The sequence below is a fragment of the Protomyctophum parallelum genome (genome assembly GCF_964188405.1).
Source record: "Protomyctophum parallelum genome assembly, chromosome: 11".
In the NCBI taxonomy this organism is placed as follows: Eukaryota; Metazoa; Chordata; class Actinopteri; order Myctophiformes; family Myctophidae; genus Protomyctophum; species Protomyctophum parallelum.
Genome location: NC_139707.1, coordinates 27,330,896 through 27,349,486, shown reverse-complemented (window position 1 = coordinate 27,349,486; position 18,591 = coordinate 27,330,896). Strand labels below are relative to the sequence as shown.

The 18,591-nt window shown below is 45.0% G+C and overlaps 1 protein-coding gene across 1 annotated transcript in view; it reads right to left on the bottom strand.

Moving 5' to 3' along the window:
• Nucleotides 1-797: 797 nt before the first annotated feature.
• Nucleotides 798-18,591, bottom strand: part of dnajc10 (DnaJ (Hsp40) homolog, subfamily C, member 10) — a 32,036-nt gene continuing 14,242 nt past the window's right edge. The window contains exons 17-26 of the mRNA XM_083776358.1: nt 17,629-17,745; nt 17,085-17,186; nt 16,588-16,648; nt 11,903-11,997; nt 10,286-10,416; nt 8,201-8,254; nt 6,844-6,991; nt 4,720-4,842; nt 4,471-4,593; nt 798-1,542 (exon numbers count right to left, since the gene is read on the bottom strand). Coding sequence (XP_083632484.1) covers nt 1,531-1,542; nt 4,471-4,593; nt 4,720-4,842; nt 6,844-6,991; nt 8,201-8,254; nt 10,286-10,416; nt 11,903-11,997; nt 16,588-16,648; nt 17,085-17,186; nt 17,629-17,745 — 966 coding nt within the window. The 3' untranslated portion in view covers nt 798-1,530. The remainder of the gene's footprint in view (nt 1,543-4,470; nt 4,594-4,719; nt 4,843-6,843; nt 6,992-8,200; nt 8,255-10,285; nt 10,417-11,902; nt 11,998-16,587; nt 16,649-17,084; nt 17,187-17,628; nt 17,746-18,591) is intronic.

Here is an 18,591-nt window from a genome sequence, read left to right as displayed (position 1 = left end):
CCAGGATTACATTAGATAATTGACACTGGGTGAAAAAATGGGTTGCAAAATCGTGGGATAAAAAGAAAGCATGTAATTGAGACAGATACTGCTGTGTCACTCCCCATCTCTCTCTCTCCCCATTTCCTGTCAGTCTACTGTCCTATCATTAACACGATGCACGCCAAAACGCCTCACAACCCGACAGATGACGGTTAAGATTTAACCCCAGAGGTCACCATACCCGTCAAATGGGTCCACTCATTGTCGTTTCTTTGTTGCTTGTTTTCTCTGAAAAATATTCCAAAGTTGTTGTTTTTGTCCAAACCGCCCGGCGGTCAGATGTAAACAGTGATTTCTGATCGCATCATGCCAACCATGCTTGTTGTGAAACCTAAGACAGTTCCTCTCGTTGTATTGGGCTGTATTGACGGTAATAGAATGGTGCCTATATAGGGGATATAGCTGGCTCCCTGCGGTCATTTCAAATGAACAGCAGGGGGCGCTGAAAGTGTTAAGGGCATAAGTCGGTAATGAACAATCTATACTAAGTGTCAAACATTGCTAAATTGTCAAATATTAGCCAAAAAAGACGGCAACTTAGACTTAGTAAAAACCAAAAGCGCACCCGAGTTGCAACTGTACTTGGACCCCCCCCTCACACACACACACACTCTGGGAACCTGAATCTGCAATTCAAAGGGAAAACAGTGGCCTCTTTCAACAGTCTGTCTCCAGAGACTATGGTACAAGTTGGTTAAATATCTGATAAACAAACAGTGAAACCGTCAATAAAAAAAAAGAATGTTTATTCACAACAGTTTAAAAATCAAATGACGTGGAGTGTGTGCGTGTTTGGTGTGTGTGGTGTGTGCGCATGTGTGTGTGTGGTGTGTCACGTGTGTGTGGTGTGTGCGCATGTGTGTGTGAAAATGTACCACCACCACCACCAGTTCTCAACCAGTAACAGACAATAGATTTATAACAAACCAGTAACTTACAGTAGTGCTGCTGCTGCTCATCCAGCCAATAACGTCAGCTGGACTAGAGAACCATTATGGGATGAAAACCTTGGTAATGCTTTACTTAAAAGGTGAGGTCGGGAGGGGCTGAGCAAGGCGCTGCCTAGCAACGGCCGTTTCCAAAAGAATGATCTTAGCGATTTAGCGGTTTTATATCGACAAAAAATTACTTTAGACGCCCCACCACGTCCTTAGCGCCCCACGGTTTTGATAAAACGTGTGTGGACGTCCTGGGCATCAGAAAGTGTTAATAGATACAGGCCTGAAACGATGGAACCGGAAAATGGCCGCCACTGCCTTGCCCTATAATAGATCCGACCATTAAGTAAAGTGTTACCTCACCCCTTGAAAATCTCCCGTCTTTCTGTGTGTGTGTGTGTGTCAGTGTGCACGTACACTATGTACAAAAGTAATGTACGTGCACGTATGCAGTTCATTCCGTCCGTCTGTGTCAACCAATCACAGATCAACTTCCTGCCTCTCCTCGTCCAATCGTGACAGGCTCCAGGCATCGCTCCTCCCCCTGCCCTCAGAGCTCATCCTTGAGAGAGAGAGACACAGACAGACAGACAGACAGTATCTGGTGAATCCAACCATTTATTAATCCATTTAGACCCGAGGACGCATCTGTGTCACCTTATTCATAGCTTTGAACCACTTTAACCATTTATTTTAAACTTTAGCTGTTGGAAAAATAGCAGATCTACATGATCGTACATCTGCTATTATTATTGTTTTAACGCAAATCTTTGCTTCTGGGGGGTCCCTGGAACAACATATTTACATATGGGTGTCTGTGGCCAATTACATATCATTTTTTGGGGTCTTTGAGAACCACTGACATAGAAACATAGGCTTTTCAGAAAACAGCCATGATTTAGAAGACATTTTGTAGAATCTGGTCTCTTAATGGGTTAAATCAGTTTTTCCCACTTAATTAATGAAAAGTTTAGTTCAGCCAGAAAGCACAGGGCCAACATCCACTCAGCCTCGTGCCAGTTCAAACATCAATACAGTTCCTTTGTCCCATCGACTGACAAAGAGGGGTTTCCCCGCCCAGACAAAAGGGGTTTCCCAGCCCCACACAACAGGGGTTTCCCAGCAAAACCTCAAACTGCTTTCCTTAAAACAAGTGGATGAGTGGCAGTGGTCATAAAGATGACCAGCGCCCTGTGATGACCGCATGCAGCTATACGCAGCATAAAGATGACCAGCGCCCTGTAATGACCGCATGCGGCTTACGCAGCATAAATCGAATTTTTTTCCAAGGCCAAAAACGATCGGGTGTTCACGCTCGGCTTGATGGGAAACGCCGCGCGAGGCCAGGGCGTGTGCACGCATGAGCGTCTGTGAAAACAACCGCTCTTTAACTGATCCTCTGGCTTCACAAGACAGGAGATTATTATTATTATCATGCTGCTCAAGTGGTTAGGAGAGTTTTATGGTCTGTCCTGGAACGGAAACAACGGGCTGGCCGGCCCAGCTCGCTCCTTTTTCTGGACCGCAGTTGTTTTGGAGAGAATTCTGCTGCTGCGAAAACAGCAACACCACACCACAAGGGCCAATATCCCACCGCGGGCTGTTGGGTTAGGTCACCGTGACCCTTATTAGGGCTGGAGTGTCCCCTCCATGCTACCTTATGATCTTAAGCTCGTCTTTTACCTCATTCTGAGCCCTAAAGCCACTAAAGACCGCGTACGCATGCAAAGTTTGGGGATTTTGGCTCCTTCTACCATGGAAGCAAGCAGTGGGTAGCTACGGAAGCTAGTATTATTCATTCTGGATTAATACCGTTTTATCAAATCTCGTGTTCTCGTGTTTGCCAAAGGAGGGTTTAATAGCTAAACAAAAGATATCTCGTGGTTTCGCACAGATTCGGAATAGGGCTGGAGTGTCCCCTCCCTCTATATGACCTTATGAGGGCTGGAGACAATAATTAGTAATGTGTACTTTTTGAATACCGTACTTTAGCATTTATTTACTACATATGTTGTGCACCACTCATGAGCGGATGTTGCTTTACAAAGAGGGAGGACCGGAGAAGAAAACAAGTGATGAGATGGGGAAAACTAGGGCGATAATTCTGATAAATTCTCCCAAACAGCTCATGATGTTTGTGTTCTCCATCTGACGTTTTGTTTCGTGTAAACTGTGTTCCTCTGCTCGACGACGCAGACACAAACAAACACAAGCCTGCATGGGACGCCCGGGCTGGAGACATGTACTCACTCTAAGTAAAACTACCAATACTGCAATGTAGAAATACAATATGTTAAGTGAAAGTTCGGAATTCAACATTTATTTGAGTAAACATAAAAGTATTGGCTTCAAAATGTACTGTACAAGTAGAAAGTAGTCATTGTGAAGAATGTCCCATTTCAAGTTTTCAAATGTATAAAAAATTACAGATCTACAAGATCACAATGATGAGCTTGCCGAAATGTATATAGGGGCTGAAGTGGTTACTGTATGTTGTAATAATAATCCAAATCTACAAAGTAACTAGTAACTAAAGTTTTAAAACAAATGTAGTAGAGAAAAAGTACAGTATCTGAGATGTAGTTGAGTAGAAGTAAAAGTAGGCCTAGTGGAAATTGGAATTACTCAAGTACAAAATACTTAAAAATAGTACTTAAGTACAGTACTTAAGTAAATGTACTTAATTAATTACTTTCCACCACTTGGACTCACTCTTCTCCTCACACCCACACCACTTAAGAGGCAGTATTAGCGAGGCTGGCGGTCTGTCGTCACATCACTGTATAGTATACAGTTTATAACCAACTATCAACAGTCCTGAATATAAAGATACATTAATAGCTCTGTATATAAATATATCAGAGATAAATCTAATAAAAGGGCTGGCCGCTCTGACAGGAAAGGGAATATTAAAAAAAGCAATGGTTCCGACCCGGGGGGGGGGGGGGGGGGGACCTCCCTCAGGGGTCCTGGGGGGGTTCCAGGTGGACCCCCCTCAGGGGTCATGGGGGGGTTCCAGGTGGACCCCCCTCAGGGGTCCTGGGGGGGTTCCAGGTGGACCCCCCTCAGGGGTCCTGGGGGGGGTTCCCTCAGGGGTCCCCCCATCAGGGGTTCCAGGTGACCCCCCTCAGGGGTCCTCAGGGTTCCAGGTGGCATGTTTTGGGTGAATTAAATAATAAATAAATAACATTCGTGGTACATGTTACATCACATAAGCGAGCCTGATGGCCTGATGCGCGCCGCGGGTTCGACCCCCGATCCCGATGGCCTTTGCCTAGTGTCTTCCCCCATCTCTCTCCCCATTTCCTGTCAGTCTACTTTCAACCTATCAATGAAGGCAGAAAAATAAAACTAAAACTAGATGACACCAGATGGCAGTGAATGAGTTTTAAGAGCTCAGTAGAAGTGGTTCTACTACCGTACGGTTCCTTGTTGTGTAACTTGTGTAAAGTGTGTGTGTGCGAGTGTATGTGTGTGCAAGTGTGTATACCTTGTTGTGTAACAACGGTGCCATCTGTTTCAGTCTCTGTCTGAGCAGATCAGCGATAGTGTTGGCCTCACGGCTGTTGACGGGCTCACCGGTACTGGAACGGTCACTCTGGACACGGTCACTCTGGACACACACACACACACACACACACACACACTATACTTTTGTCTGCAGAGATGATATATGTATTGTGTGTGTGTGTGTGTGTGTGTGTGTGCGTGCGTGCGTGCGTGTGTCTCTCTCTCTCACCGGCCTGGTGGTCAGGTAGGGGTAGAACCTGACAGTGGGGTAGGCCGTGATGCCAGCTGAATTGCAGATCTGGTAATGAGCCTGGCAGTCCACCTTCCCTGCACGCACCTCCCCTTTAATTATCTGACAACCGCACACACACATACCTACCCTTTAATTATCTGACAGCCACACACACACACATGCATGCACCCGCCCTTTAATGATTGAATTATCTACAAGCTCGTAGCGCGGCACTCGGTAGATCTGTGATTTTTCTTTCAACAGCTAAAGTATAACATAATGCTTAAAACACCAAAAGGGGTTCCTGTCCTGAATGGGTTCAGTGGTACTCACCCTGGCCAAGAGTTCAAACTGAATGGGTTCAGTGGTACTCACCCTGGCCAGGAGTTCAAACTGAATGGGTTCAGTGGTACTAACCCTGGCCAAGAGTTCAAACTGAATGGGTTAAGTGGTACTCACCCTGGCCAGGAGTTCAAACTGAATGGGTTAAGTGGTACTCACCCTGGCCAGGAGTTCAAACTGAATGGGTTAAGTGGTACTCACCCTGGCCAGGAGTTCAAACTGAATGGGTTAAGTGGTACTCACCCTGGCCAGGAGTTCAAACTGAATGGGTTTAGTGGTACTCACCCTGGCCAAGAGTTCAAACTGAATGGGTTCAGTGGTACTCACCCTGGCCAGGAGTTCAAACTGAATGGGTTAAGTGGTACTCACCCTGGCCAGGAGTTCAAACTGAATGGGTCAAGTGGTACTCACCCTGGCCAAGAGTTCAAACTGAATGGGTTAAGTGGTACTCACCCTGGCCAGGAGTTCAAACTGAATGGGTTCAGTGGTACTAACCCTGGCCAAGAGTTCAAACTGAATGGGTTAAGTGGTACTCACCCTGGCCAGGAGTTCAAACTGAATGGGTTAAGTGGTACTCACCCTGGCCAGGAGTTCAAACTGAATGGGTTAAGTGGTACTCACCCTGGCCAGGAGTTCAAACTGAATGGGTTAAGTGGTACTCACCCTGGCCAGGAGTTCAAACTGAATGGGTTTAGTGGTACTCACCCTGGCCAAGAGTTCAAACTGAATGGGTTCAGTGGTACTCACCCTGGCCAGGAGTTCAAACTGAATGGGTTAAGTGGTACTCACCCTGGCCAGGAGTTCAAACTGAATGGGTCAAGTGGTACTCACCCTGGCCAAGAGTTCAAACTGAATGGGTTAAGTGGTACTCACCCTGGCCAGGAGTTCAAACTGAATGGCTTCAGTGCATGGTACTCACCCTGGCCAGGAGTTCAAACTGAATGGGTTCAGTGGTACTCACCCTGGCCAAGAGTTCAAACTGAATGGGTTAAGTGGTACTCACCCTGGCCAGGAGTTCAAACTGAATGGGTTCAGTGCATGGTACTCACCCTGGCCAGGAGTTCAAACTGAATGGGTTCAGTGGTACTCACCCTGGCCAAGAGTTCAAACTGAATGGGTTAAGTGGTACTCACCCTGGCCAGGAGTTCAAACTGAATGGGTTCAGTGCATGGTACTCACCCTGGCCAGGAGTTCAAACTGAATGGGTTCAGTGGTACTCACCCTGGCCAAGAGTTCAAACTGAATGGGTTAAGTGGTACTCACCCTGGCCAGGAGTTCAAACTGAATGGGTTCAGTGCATGGTACTCACCCTGGCCAGGAGTTCAAACTGAATGGGTTCAGTGGTACTCACCCTGACCAGGAGTTCAAACTGAATGGGTTAAGTGGTACTGACCCTGGCCAAGAGTTCAAACTGAATGGGTTAAGTGGTACTCACCCTGGCCAGGAGTTCAAACTGAATGGGTTCAGTGCATGGTACTCACCCTGGCCAGGAGTTCAAACTGAATGGGTTCAGTGGTACTCACCCTGACCAGGAGTTCAAACTGAATGGGTTAAGTGGTACTCACCCTGGCCAGGAGTTCAAACTGAATGGGTTCAGTGCATGGTACTCACCCTGGCCAGGAGTTCAAACTGAATGGGTTCAGTGGTACTCACCCTGACCAGGAGTTCAAACTGAATGGGTTAAGTGGTACTGACCCTGGCCAGGAGTTCAAACTGAATGGGTTAAGTGGTACTCACCCTGGCCAGGAGTTCAAACTGAATGGGTCAAGTGGTACTCACCCTGGCCAGGAGTTCAAACTCGGGGCCGAATTGTAGACAGGGCTGACACCAGGGGGCGTAGAAGTCCACCACCCAGTGGTCTGACCCCGACATCACCAACGACCTGAAGGTGTCTGGAGTCAGGTCTACCGACTGCCTGGGTAGAGAACTGCAAGCACACACACACTTTATTTATGTCCACATAAGTGACACAAATCGTTGCTGTCAGGCAAAAACGTCCTATCTCCAACTTTTTGTGTTTTTTGGTAAATTAACGTCCTACTTGATCAAACTACAGCGTTGCAGAGAAGCATCAAAAGTGGCAGATCCACAATTGACGTTTTAAGTATATAATCATTTTGTGGTTTTTGACCCCCACACACACGCTTTTAGTTCTACTGGATCTCTTCTCCACTAGTCCCTCCCTGACATTTAGTTCTACTGGATCTGTTCACTAGTCCCTCCCTAACATTTAGTTCTACTGGATCTCTTCTCCACTAGTCCCCCCCTGACATTTAGTTCTACTGGATTTCTTCTCCACTAGTCCCTCCCTGACATTTAGTTCTACTGGATCTCTTCTCCACTAGTCCCTCCCTAACATTTAGTTCTACTGGATCTCTTCTCCACTAGTCCCTCCCTGAGAGGTTTTAAGTTTTGTGTCTGAGGTTAAATCTCATCAAATGGTGGTCCGTGGCTCAAATGCACAATAAATAATAGGCCTTGATATGAAAAGGGTTGAGAACCACTGCTGTAGTGTGTTTTGTTGTGGAGGGCGATGACGAGAAGATCAGATACTGTACACGGCACTGTACGAAATGTGATCTCATGTTACGTGCTCTCCCCCCGTTCATAAAATATGTAAACAACCCGATATTTATGGAACCGTTCACATCCATTAATTTGGTTTGAAGAGTAAGTAAGTACATTTTATTTATAAAGCACCTTTCGAAACAAGGTTACAAAGTGCTGTACAATGACACAATATAATCAATCAAATTAAAACAAGACATAGTGTAATGATGCAAGGAAAAATGGAGTACAACAAGCAATAAAACCAAACCTAATCAAGAAGGTCAAATAACATCGGGAAAATGTTTCCGAAATAAAAACGTTTTCAACATACTCTTAAAAATATCTACTCAGCCTTTTTTAAAGTGAAAGGTAGGGCGTTCCATAATGTAGGAGCAACTACTGCAAAAGCGCTGTAACCCTTTGTTTTTCGCTTAGTCCCAGGGAGAGGGGGAGAGAGAGAGAGAAGGATATATATATTATAAATGTGTGTGTGTGTGTGTGTGTGTGTGTGTGTGTGTGTGTGTGTGTGTGTGTGTGTGTCTGTGCGTGTGTCTGTGCGTGTGTGTATGTCAGGTACAACTCTTACCTCAAAGCCCACATCCTCATTGACTGTGCATCTCGATTCCAACCGTTATAACTCCTACGCACGCACACGCGCGCACGCACACGCACACACGCACACACACACACACACACACACACACACACACACACACACACACACACACACACACACCATAATTAGTATTTAAAACTGTTAATTAACATTTATAGCAGTCAGGGATTCTCTGTTTAATTTGTGTTCACGCTTAAAGGAGAAAATATCCTGGAACGAGTGGTAGAGGTGAACATTTTCATAACTCCATCCTGAGTCCACTGCAGCTCTGAGCGTGACCCGGGGGGTTTTGATAACTCCATCCTGAGTCCACTGCAGCTCTGAGCGTGACCCGGGGGTTTGATAACTCCATCCTGAGTCCACTGCAGCTCTGAGCGTGACCCGGGGGTTTTGATAACTCCATCCTGAGTGGACTGCAGCTCTGAGCGTGACCCGGGGGGTTTTGATAACTCCATCCTGAGTGGACTGCAGCTCTGAGCGTGACCCGGGGGGTTTGATAACTCCATCCTGAGTCCACTGCAGCTCTGAGCGTGACCCGGGGGGTTTGATAACTCCATCCTGAGTCCACTACAGCTCTGAGCGTGACCCGGGGGATTTTGATAACTCCATCCTGAGTGGACTGCAGCTCTGAGCGTGACCCGGGGGGTTTGATAACTCCATCCTGAGTCCACTGCAGCTCTGAGCGTGACCCGGGGGGTTTTGATAACTCCATCCTGAGTGGACTGCAGCTCTGAGCGTGACCCGGGGGGTTTGATAACTCCATCCTGAGTCCACTACAGCTCTGAGCGTGACCCGGGGGATTTTGATAACTCCATCCTGAGTGGACTGCAGCTCTGAGCGTGACCCGGGGGGTTTGATAACTCCATCCTGAGTCCACTGCAGCTCTGAGCGTGACCCGGGGGGTTTGATAACTCCATCCTGAGTCCACTGCAGCTCTGAGCGTGACCCGGGGGGTTTTGCGGTAAATTGCTTATTTTATCACTCTAAAAAGATATATATATTTTTTCATAACACAAATCTCTCCACAATGTTTGTGTCCCAAATGGGCTGCAGTTGTGGACTACAGTGGCCCAAAGGGGACTCTGGATGAAATCACGGGTGAGACTTCCAGAACTCCAGTGGAGATTTACATCATGAAAAATAATAATAATAATTTTTGAGCAATAAAAATAAATTATGAACACTTTCCCTCCTGTTCGCGAGTTGCCAGAGTTATGTTTTCATTGTTTAATCCACATTTTTTAATCAGTTTTAAATCATACTGGCTTTCCACAAGACAGAGTGGGATGCGAGGACTTGCATCGCACTGTCCCAGGCAGTGCACCCCCCACGCCTCCGCCTCCCAGTTCTTCTGCGTGTGTGTATAGTGTCAACACACGCAGAGATGACAGATCAGAATCACACACACACACACACACACATAGTTCTGGTATGGAATGAACATAATGTATAATAATTAGGCATGCATCGCTTTGCTTAAAACACTGAATTATATAAAAAACGCAATTGGAAAAAGCGTACACCGGCTCCCATGCATTTGTTGAAGAGACATCTATACATTTTCAAATTATACTGTTATTATGCTTAAATTATCGCTTTGGCTAAAACGCTGAATCCAGCGAATAAAGTAGGCTATGTACATATAACTACAGGCATTAATAATTACAGACATTAGTCTACCGCATAGTACAATAATAGCCTTTACATTTAACAAACAAGCTTGATTGACATTTGTAAATAGGTCAATACAAAAACCAGAAAGGCACTAAGGCTTCTTTACATCAGGTATAAAGTAAAAGGAAAACGTGACAACCGTATGGAAAAAGGGGCAGAAGAACTGGGAGGCGGAGGCACGGGGGGTGCGCTGCCTGGGACAGTGTGCGCTGCAAGTCCTCGCATCTGCGAGTGGGATAGGTGACGCGTTTTGATGACATCATCGCAAAAAGGTCCGTCGCTCAGAGTGATTCACGTGTACCACTCTTTCTTGGTTCAATGAATTGCAATTTGCGGATTCAAATAAAGAAATAAAATGTGTGTGTGTGTGTGTGCACTCACATGTAGTGTTGAGGGGAGTGTGTGTTGGGGTACAGTCGTATTTCGGGGTAAGCCCTCACCCCCTCAGAGCGACACAGAGACTGATGCTGCTGACAGTCCACCGAACCCACCGCCAGCACATCTGTCAACAGCTACACACACACACACACACAAACACAAAATAGTCTGTGTGAGCACAATAACTATAGCTCTTCAATGTCGTCAAAGTGTGACTATTATAGTAACAACCTCAAAGATATTGCAGCAGTAGTTGTCAAACTACCAAAGTCCGCCAAATATCCCCCCTCCCCCTGAAAATGGTTTGCGCCAGGAGATAAAGAACACATTCAAGATTTTGCTAAAATGCTAAAAAATAGAAAACAAGAATTGATGACATCAATTAATTACCAGTGCTGCCTTATATCCCATGGCTGAGAGGTCGGCTAGAGGCAAAAAAGTGTGTGGTTGCCTAGGGACGAGACAGCCAATCAGGACAATAGGTTGTCAGTACAGCCAATGAGAAACATATGTCTCAACTACAGCAAGTGGGCGTGAAAGCACCTCAGAGAGAACATTGACCAGCTGTGCTTACACAGCAGTTGGCAAAAAGAAAAGAAAGCAGATACAAGCAGCACATCTGCTAATATTGAATAACCAACATGAAATATGGATGAGGCACCGCCCCCCCAAGGACACCAGGGGGTCCCCAGACCCCACTTTGACAACCACTGTTATATTATTGTAAGTTGACAGGTACTAGCAACTGTTGTGTTTGACATAGTCATTTGTTGTAAAAGCCTGCCACCTTGTGGCAAGTACATATACTTGGTCCAGCACCTGTAGAATACAAGAAGATGTGCGTGCTTCCCTCCTGGCTCTGATTACAGATAGAGAGTAACACATAGCTACTTTTTAGCTTGAGACCTGACACACATTATATCAGGAGAGAGTACCCACTTATCAGCTTCAATGTTACAGTGTTCTAGTTCCATTTCTGTCATTCTGTCACTGCCCATTCCTCTGTGTCATCACTTGCAGCCTGTGTGAGTTCTCAATCCTGATAAAAATGTATTTTCTGTTTAAGACCTGAGGCCTTTTTTCTAAAAAGACAATATTCTGAAAAACCTATGTTTCTATGTCAGTGGTTCTCAAACTATTTAATGTCAAGGAATATATGTAATTGGCCACCGATCCCCATCTGAAAATAAGTAATATGTTAAAATAAGTTAATAAGTTGTTACAGTGACATCCCAGAAGCAAAGACTTATATAAGAATATATAATCAAAGACTTATAAAATAATATATAATCAAAGATTTGCGCCACATTTTCAAGGTTTTTCAAAAATAGCAGATCTACAAGCTCATGGCATGGCCCATACCTGGGCCATGCGTATGTGTGTAATGAGGCTTAATATCCCATACCCTGGACATGCATGTGTGTGTAATGAGGGTTAATATCCCATACCCTGGACATGCATGTGTGTATAATGAGGGTTAATATCCCATACCCTGGACATGCATGTGTGTGTAATGAGGGTTAATATCCCATACCCTGGACATGCATGTGTGTGTAATGAGGGTTAATATCCCATACCCTGGACATGCGTATGTGTGTAACGAGGGTTAGTATCCCATACCCTGGCCATGCGTCTCCACTCAGGCTTCAGGGCCTGACAGGGTCCACACCACGGAGCGTAGAAATCCACCATCCACAGCTCCCCTCCAGACCCACCTGAAACACACAACCAACACAATATATATAATATATAAAACCATCCACAGCTCCCCTCCAGACCCACCTGAAACACACAACCAACACAATATATATAATATATAAAACCATCCACAGCTCCCCTCCAGACCCACCTGAAACACACAACCAACACAAAACAGCATGTTTGTTGTGAGGGTACCAGGGATGTCATGCTCGTAGAACGCACCATCGTACCAGTAAACCTTTGACGTGCTCGCGCAGGGACGGAACGGAATGGTGCATGTGCGTGCACGCTAGATTCAAGAGAAGACGCACCTAATCAACCTCGTGTCACCAGACTTTCCAAGACGCACCCAGTGGTCTATGTTTACTGAATGAAAGAAGAACAGATTCATTCGTCCAAAGCAAACTTTTACATTTTGCTAGTGTGCAGTAAAGATGTTTGTCTGACTATTTTAAGTCTACTTTTGTGTTTGTATCTAAAACTCTCATACACTATTTAATAATAGGCTTAGGCTATATCAGCTGTTCTGTGTGTTCTGTGTTCTGCGATGCGCACATGCACACGCACACGTGGCGTCATCAAAACGCTGTGGTACCAGTAAAAAAACCCACAATGACACCACTGGAGGGTACCTACCCTAGGGGACATGGGGAGAACATGTGAGGGTACCTACCCTAGGGGACACAGGGAGCAGTGTTGTTTTCGTCAGGCATGACGATAACGTAAATGACGACGTCAGTGGCCCTTTTTTCAGGACGAATATCTGACGTTGACGAAATAAACAAAAAAGATTCAGGACGAGACTGACGCTGACGAGCTAAACAGCTCTCTTGGTTGACTAAAATATGACGAAGACCTGTGTGAGTTTTCGTTGATGAGACGAGACGAGACGAACATTTTAGTGGCTTGACTAACAAAGTTTCAGAATACATGGAAATGTTCCGCCAATTGTGCGTGCAAAAATATCAGAAATGCTGCAGCTACTACGGCTGCTTCCTGCCCGTGTGTGCGTGTGCAAACTGTGCATGCACGCACAGTGCATGCATCCATAATTTGAATCTTCAAACTGAGATATACTTTATGATAATAGCCTACTGCAGTGGCTCCCAAACCTTTTCATGTCGGGGACCCCCAAATTGACACTCATCAGCCCCATTTGAAAAGATATGCCAGGGAAGATATTTTCGGTTCTAGCAGTGATTCCCAACCCGTTGAATTTCAAGGACCCCCAGTTTGACATGAACTAGGCTATGGACCCCCATTTAATGGCATCTCTGAGACCCCAATGTATTGTAAAATCATAGTTAATTTAACTCTGAGTTACAAACTATAATTTAGCTGGGGACCCCCTGGAACTCCCTCAAGGACCCCAGGGGGTCCCTGGACCCCACTTTGGGAACCACTGGCCTACTGTTCAGTCATAAAACACAGCCATCATAAAATATATAATTTAAGATATGATTGTAATACGGACGGTCAAAAATGTAATACTGACTTTAGTCATTGACTAAAACTGGACTAAAACCTTTTAAGTTTTCGTCGACTAAAATGACTAAAACCCTTAGGAATTTCCGTTGACTAAAACTAGACTAAAACTAGAACTGCACTCTGTCGAGTGCATACTTGCTTGTTGCACACTAGTAGGCCATAAATGGCCAACTAGTGCGCAAGCAGAGCGCGCAAGTCCTTTCGACCGCTGTAAACTGTCAAATCTCAGTATCTCTTTGAAGGAACGTTTGAAATGTATAATTTTTAGATGTAACTATTTGCTACCTACCTACTTTATGCATATAAACACCTAGTATTATTAAGTATGATTCAAGTTTCTATCTATATAAGTTTGGGTGAAGAGCTAGTCATACATATACACACCACGTACTCTGGTCCCAGCAGATCAGGCACAACTTGCTATTTTATTTTTACTGATTATGTATATAGTATACGTATGACTAGCTCTAAATTATGACGTAAGAGATATGGTCATTTGTGGTCGTTTGGTCCCAGCAAAGCAGGCATATACTATATAGGCATATACTATATATAGTATATAGGCATATACTCTATATACGTATACATATATACTATATAGAGTGTGTAGTTGTAAGTTGATTAGCGGTATACTGTGGTTACTTTGCGCCAAAAACCGTGACAGCTGTCCCGCCATTTGATGTTTATGCAAGAAAACAGCAAATCTGTGCCTGGTTTGCTGGGACCAAACGACCACGGCACAAATGACCATATTTCTTACGTCATCATTAAGAGCTAGTCATACATATACACACCACGTACTCTGGTCCCAGCAGATCAGGCACAATTTGCTATTTTATTTTTACTGATTATGTATATAGTATACGTATGACTAGCTGTAAATTATGACGTAAGAAATATATATAGTATATATATAGTATATAGGCATATACTATATACGTATACATATATACTCTATACTCTATACTGTATAAAGTGTGTAGTTGTAAGTTGATTAGCGGTATACTGTGGTTACTTTGCGCCAAAAACCGTGACAGCTGTCCCGCCATTTGATGTTTATGCAAGAAAACAGCAAATCTGTGCCTGGTTTGCTGGGACCAAACAACCACAAATGACCATATTTCTTACGTCATCATTAAGAGCTAGTCATACATATACACACCACGTACTCTGGTCCCAGCAGATCAGGCACAATTTGCCATTTTATTTTTACTGATTATGTATAGTATACGTATGACTAGCTGTAAATTATGACGTAAGAAATATATATAGTATATATATAGTATATAAGCATATACTATATACGTATACATATATACTATATAGAGTGTGTAGTTGTAAGTTGATTAGCGGTATACTATGGTTACTTTGCGCCAAAAACTGTGACAGCTGTCCCGCCATTTGATGTTTATGCAAGAAAACAGCAAATCTGTGCCTGGTTTGCTGGGACCAAACGACCACAAATGACCATATTTCTTACGTCATCATTAAGAGCTAGTCATACATATACACACCACGTACTCTGGTCCCAGCAGATCAGGCACAATTTGCTATTTTATTTTTACTGATTATGTATAATAGTATACGTATGACTAGCTCTAAATGATGACGTAAGAAATATATATAGTATATATATAGTATATAGGCATATACTATATACGTATACATATATACTCTATACTGTATAAAGTGTGTAGTTGTAAGTTGATTAGCGGTATACTGTGGTTACTTTGTGCCAAAAACCGTGACAGCTGTCCCGCCATTTGATGTTTATGCATGAAAACAGCAAATCTGTGCCTGGTTTGCTGGGACCAAATGACCACAAATGACCATATTTCTTACGTCATCATTAAGAGCTAGTCATACATATACACACACCACGTACTCTGGTCCCAGCAGATCAGGCACAATTTGCTATTTTATTTTGACTGATTATGTATATAGTATACGTATGACTAGCTCTAAATGATGACGTAAGAAATATATATAGTATATATATAGTATATAGGCATATACTATATACGTATACATATATACTCTATACTGTATAAAGTGTGTAGTTGTAAGTTGATTAGCGGTATACTGTGGTTACTTTGCGCCAAAAACCGACAGCTGTCCCGCCATTTGATGTTTATGCAAGAAAACAGCAAATCTGTGCCTGGTTTGCTGGGACCAAATGACCACAAATGACATCAGCAAAACAGGCACAGATTTGATGTTTTTCTGCATAAACATCAAATGGCGGGACAGCTGTCACGGCGGAAGAGACCGGGCGAAAACATTACTTGCGCGCTCTGCTTGCGCAAGTAACTATCAAGTATAGAAATGACTAAGAGTGACTAAGACTAATTAAGCATTTTGTCCAAATGAGAGAGTGAGACTAAATCTAATAAGCATTCCAAAAGACTAAGACTGACTGACTAAAAAATGCCTGCCAAAAACAACACTGACGGGGAGAACATGTGAGGGTACCTACCCTAGGGGACACGGGGAGAACATGTGAGGGTACCTACCCTAGGGGACATGGGGAGAACATGTGAGGGTACCTACCCTAGGGGACACGGGGAGAACATGTGAGGGTACCTACCCTAGGGGACACGGGGAGAACATGTGAGGGTACCTACCCTAGGGGACACGGGGAGAACATGTGAGGGTACCTACCCTAGGGGACACGGGGAGAACATGTGAGGGTACCTACCCTAGGGGACACGGGGAGAACATGTGAGGGTACCTACCCTAGGGGACACGGGGAGAACATGTGAGGGTACCTACCCTAGGGGACACGGGGAGAACATGTGAGGGTACCTACCCTAGGGGACACAGGGAGAACATGTGAGGGTACCTACCCTAGGGGAACGGGGAGAACATGTGAGGGTACCTACCCTAGGGGACACGGGAGGAACATGTGAGGATACCTACCCTAGGGGACACGGGGAGAACATGTGAGGGTACCTACCCTAGGGGACACGGGGAGAACATGTGAGCGTACCTACCCTAGGGGACACGGGGAGAACATGTGAGGGTGTCTTCTACTTGGAAGTCTTTGTGGAAAATAGCTTATCTACAAGCTCACACATCAATTTACTACTAAACTACTATAGAAGTATTAGTCATACCTTTAACTCTGTCTCTGAAGCTAACAGGATCCAACACCACCACCGATGGACTGACCAGATCCTAGAGAGAGAGAGAGAGAGAGAGAGAGAGAGAGAGAGAGAGAGAGAGAGAGACAGACAGACCTACAGTAAGTGTTGTTTCAATTCAATCCAGCCTGCTATCAACCGTTATCAGTTATCAACTAAATGGTAAATGGTGCAATTATATAGCACTTTACATAGATTGTGCATTATATTCATCCATTCACACACACATTCATACACCGATGGCGGAGGAAACCGTGCAAGGCACCAACCTGCACATCGGGAGCAATTAGGGGGTTCAGAGTCTTGCTCAAGGACACTAACTCTGGGGGAGCCCAGGATCAAACTGGGAACCTTGCGGTTACTATCCGGCTGCTCTAGTACCCCGTAGCCACTGCCGCCCCCCAGTGCGTGTGTGTGTGTGTGTGTGTGTGCGTGTGTGTGGGTGTGTGTGTGCGTGTGTGTATACACACCTGTATAAACTCCAGTATAGCGTCAGCAGAGTGATGGCCTTCATACTCATAGATGGCGGAACGGTTGAAGATGACAGTGGTCGGGTAGGCTTGAATGTTGTACTGCACACGTGCATTCGCACGCACACGCACACAGTCACAGTCACAGTCACAGTCACAGTCACACACACACACACACACACACACACACACACACACACACACACACACACACACACACACACACACACACACACACACACACACACACACACACACACACACACACACACACACACACACACACACACACACACACACACACACACACGCACACGCACACGCACACGCACACGCACAACAAGTTAACAGCAATTTAACATATCATCAAGCTTCAGAAAGTAGACAGGTAAACAGACAGACAGACAGGTACCGTGCTACACAGCTCCTGATGAATGGTACAGTCCAGACAAAAAGACAGGTAAGCAGACAGGTAAACAGACAGGTAAGCAGAAACACAGACAGGTAAACAAACAGACAGACAGACAGACAGACAGACAGGTACCGTGCTACACAGCTCCTGGTGAATGGTACAGTCCAGCGTGCCAAACTTCATCTGTCCAGCCAATAGGATGGAAGCTTTCCTCAGTTCGGGGAGCAACGCTCGACACGGCGGACACCACTGTAAATTAAAACAACAATATGTCATCAGTGCCCATACCTGAGGTGGGGTTGGCGAAAGGGCCATCCTGTGTGGAGTTTGCATGCTCTACCCGTGTCCCCTAGGGTAGGGGTGGGCAACTTTGACGATGGAGAGGGCCACTATATCCACACTCACTCCAGAGGGCCACTATATCCACACTCACTCCAGAGGGCCACTATATCCACACTCACTCCAGAGGGCCACTATATTTCCACAGTCACTCCAGAGGGCCACATGGAATATTACTGTCGTAGCAAAAATAGCTGATCTACAAGCTCAAAACGTGACGCATTTTGCGACGCGTTTTGAGCTTGTAGATCAGCAATTTTAATACTGCTCATTAAACTACTAATTTAGACTGAAGTAAGTAAAACGTACTAGTCCTGAAAAGTTGCAATGCGAAAATGGAAGCCATCGTTCTCACGAAAATAAAAATCTAAACATTTTTGTAAAAAAAAAACGATGTCACTGGTGGACGGGTTTCTGAACTGCCCTCCTATGAGACACAGACTGAGTAGAAAACAATTGTGCCATTTTATCATGATTATACTGAGGACCTATTATATGAAGATAGGTTGAAAAGTGGTCCTTTAAGAATGTGAATGTGGAGATTCTAACTTCTCGACAGTAAGTCCCACTCTGGACGCTCCTCTTGTCCACATGTCAAAGTGTCCTTGGGCAAGACACTGAACCCCACACTGCCTCCAGTGAGTCGGTCGGTGCCTCATGGTAGATCGCCACCGTTGGTGTGTGAATGTGGGAAGTGAGGACGCTGGCGCAGACTGTTCGCCGCTTCGCCTCCCAATGTATGAATGAATGGACCAT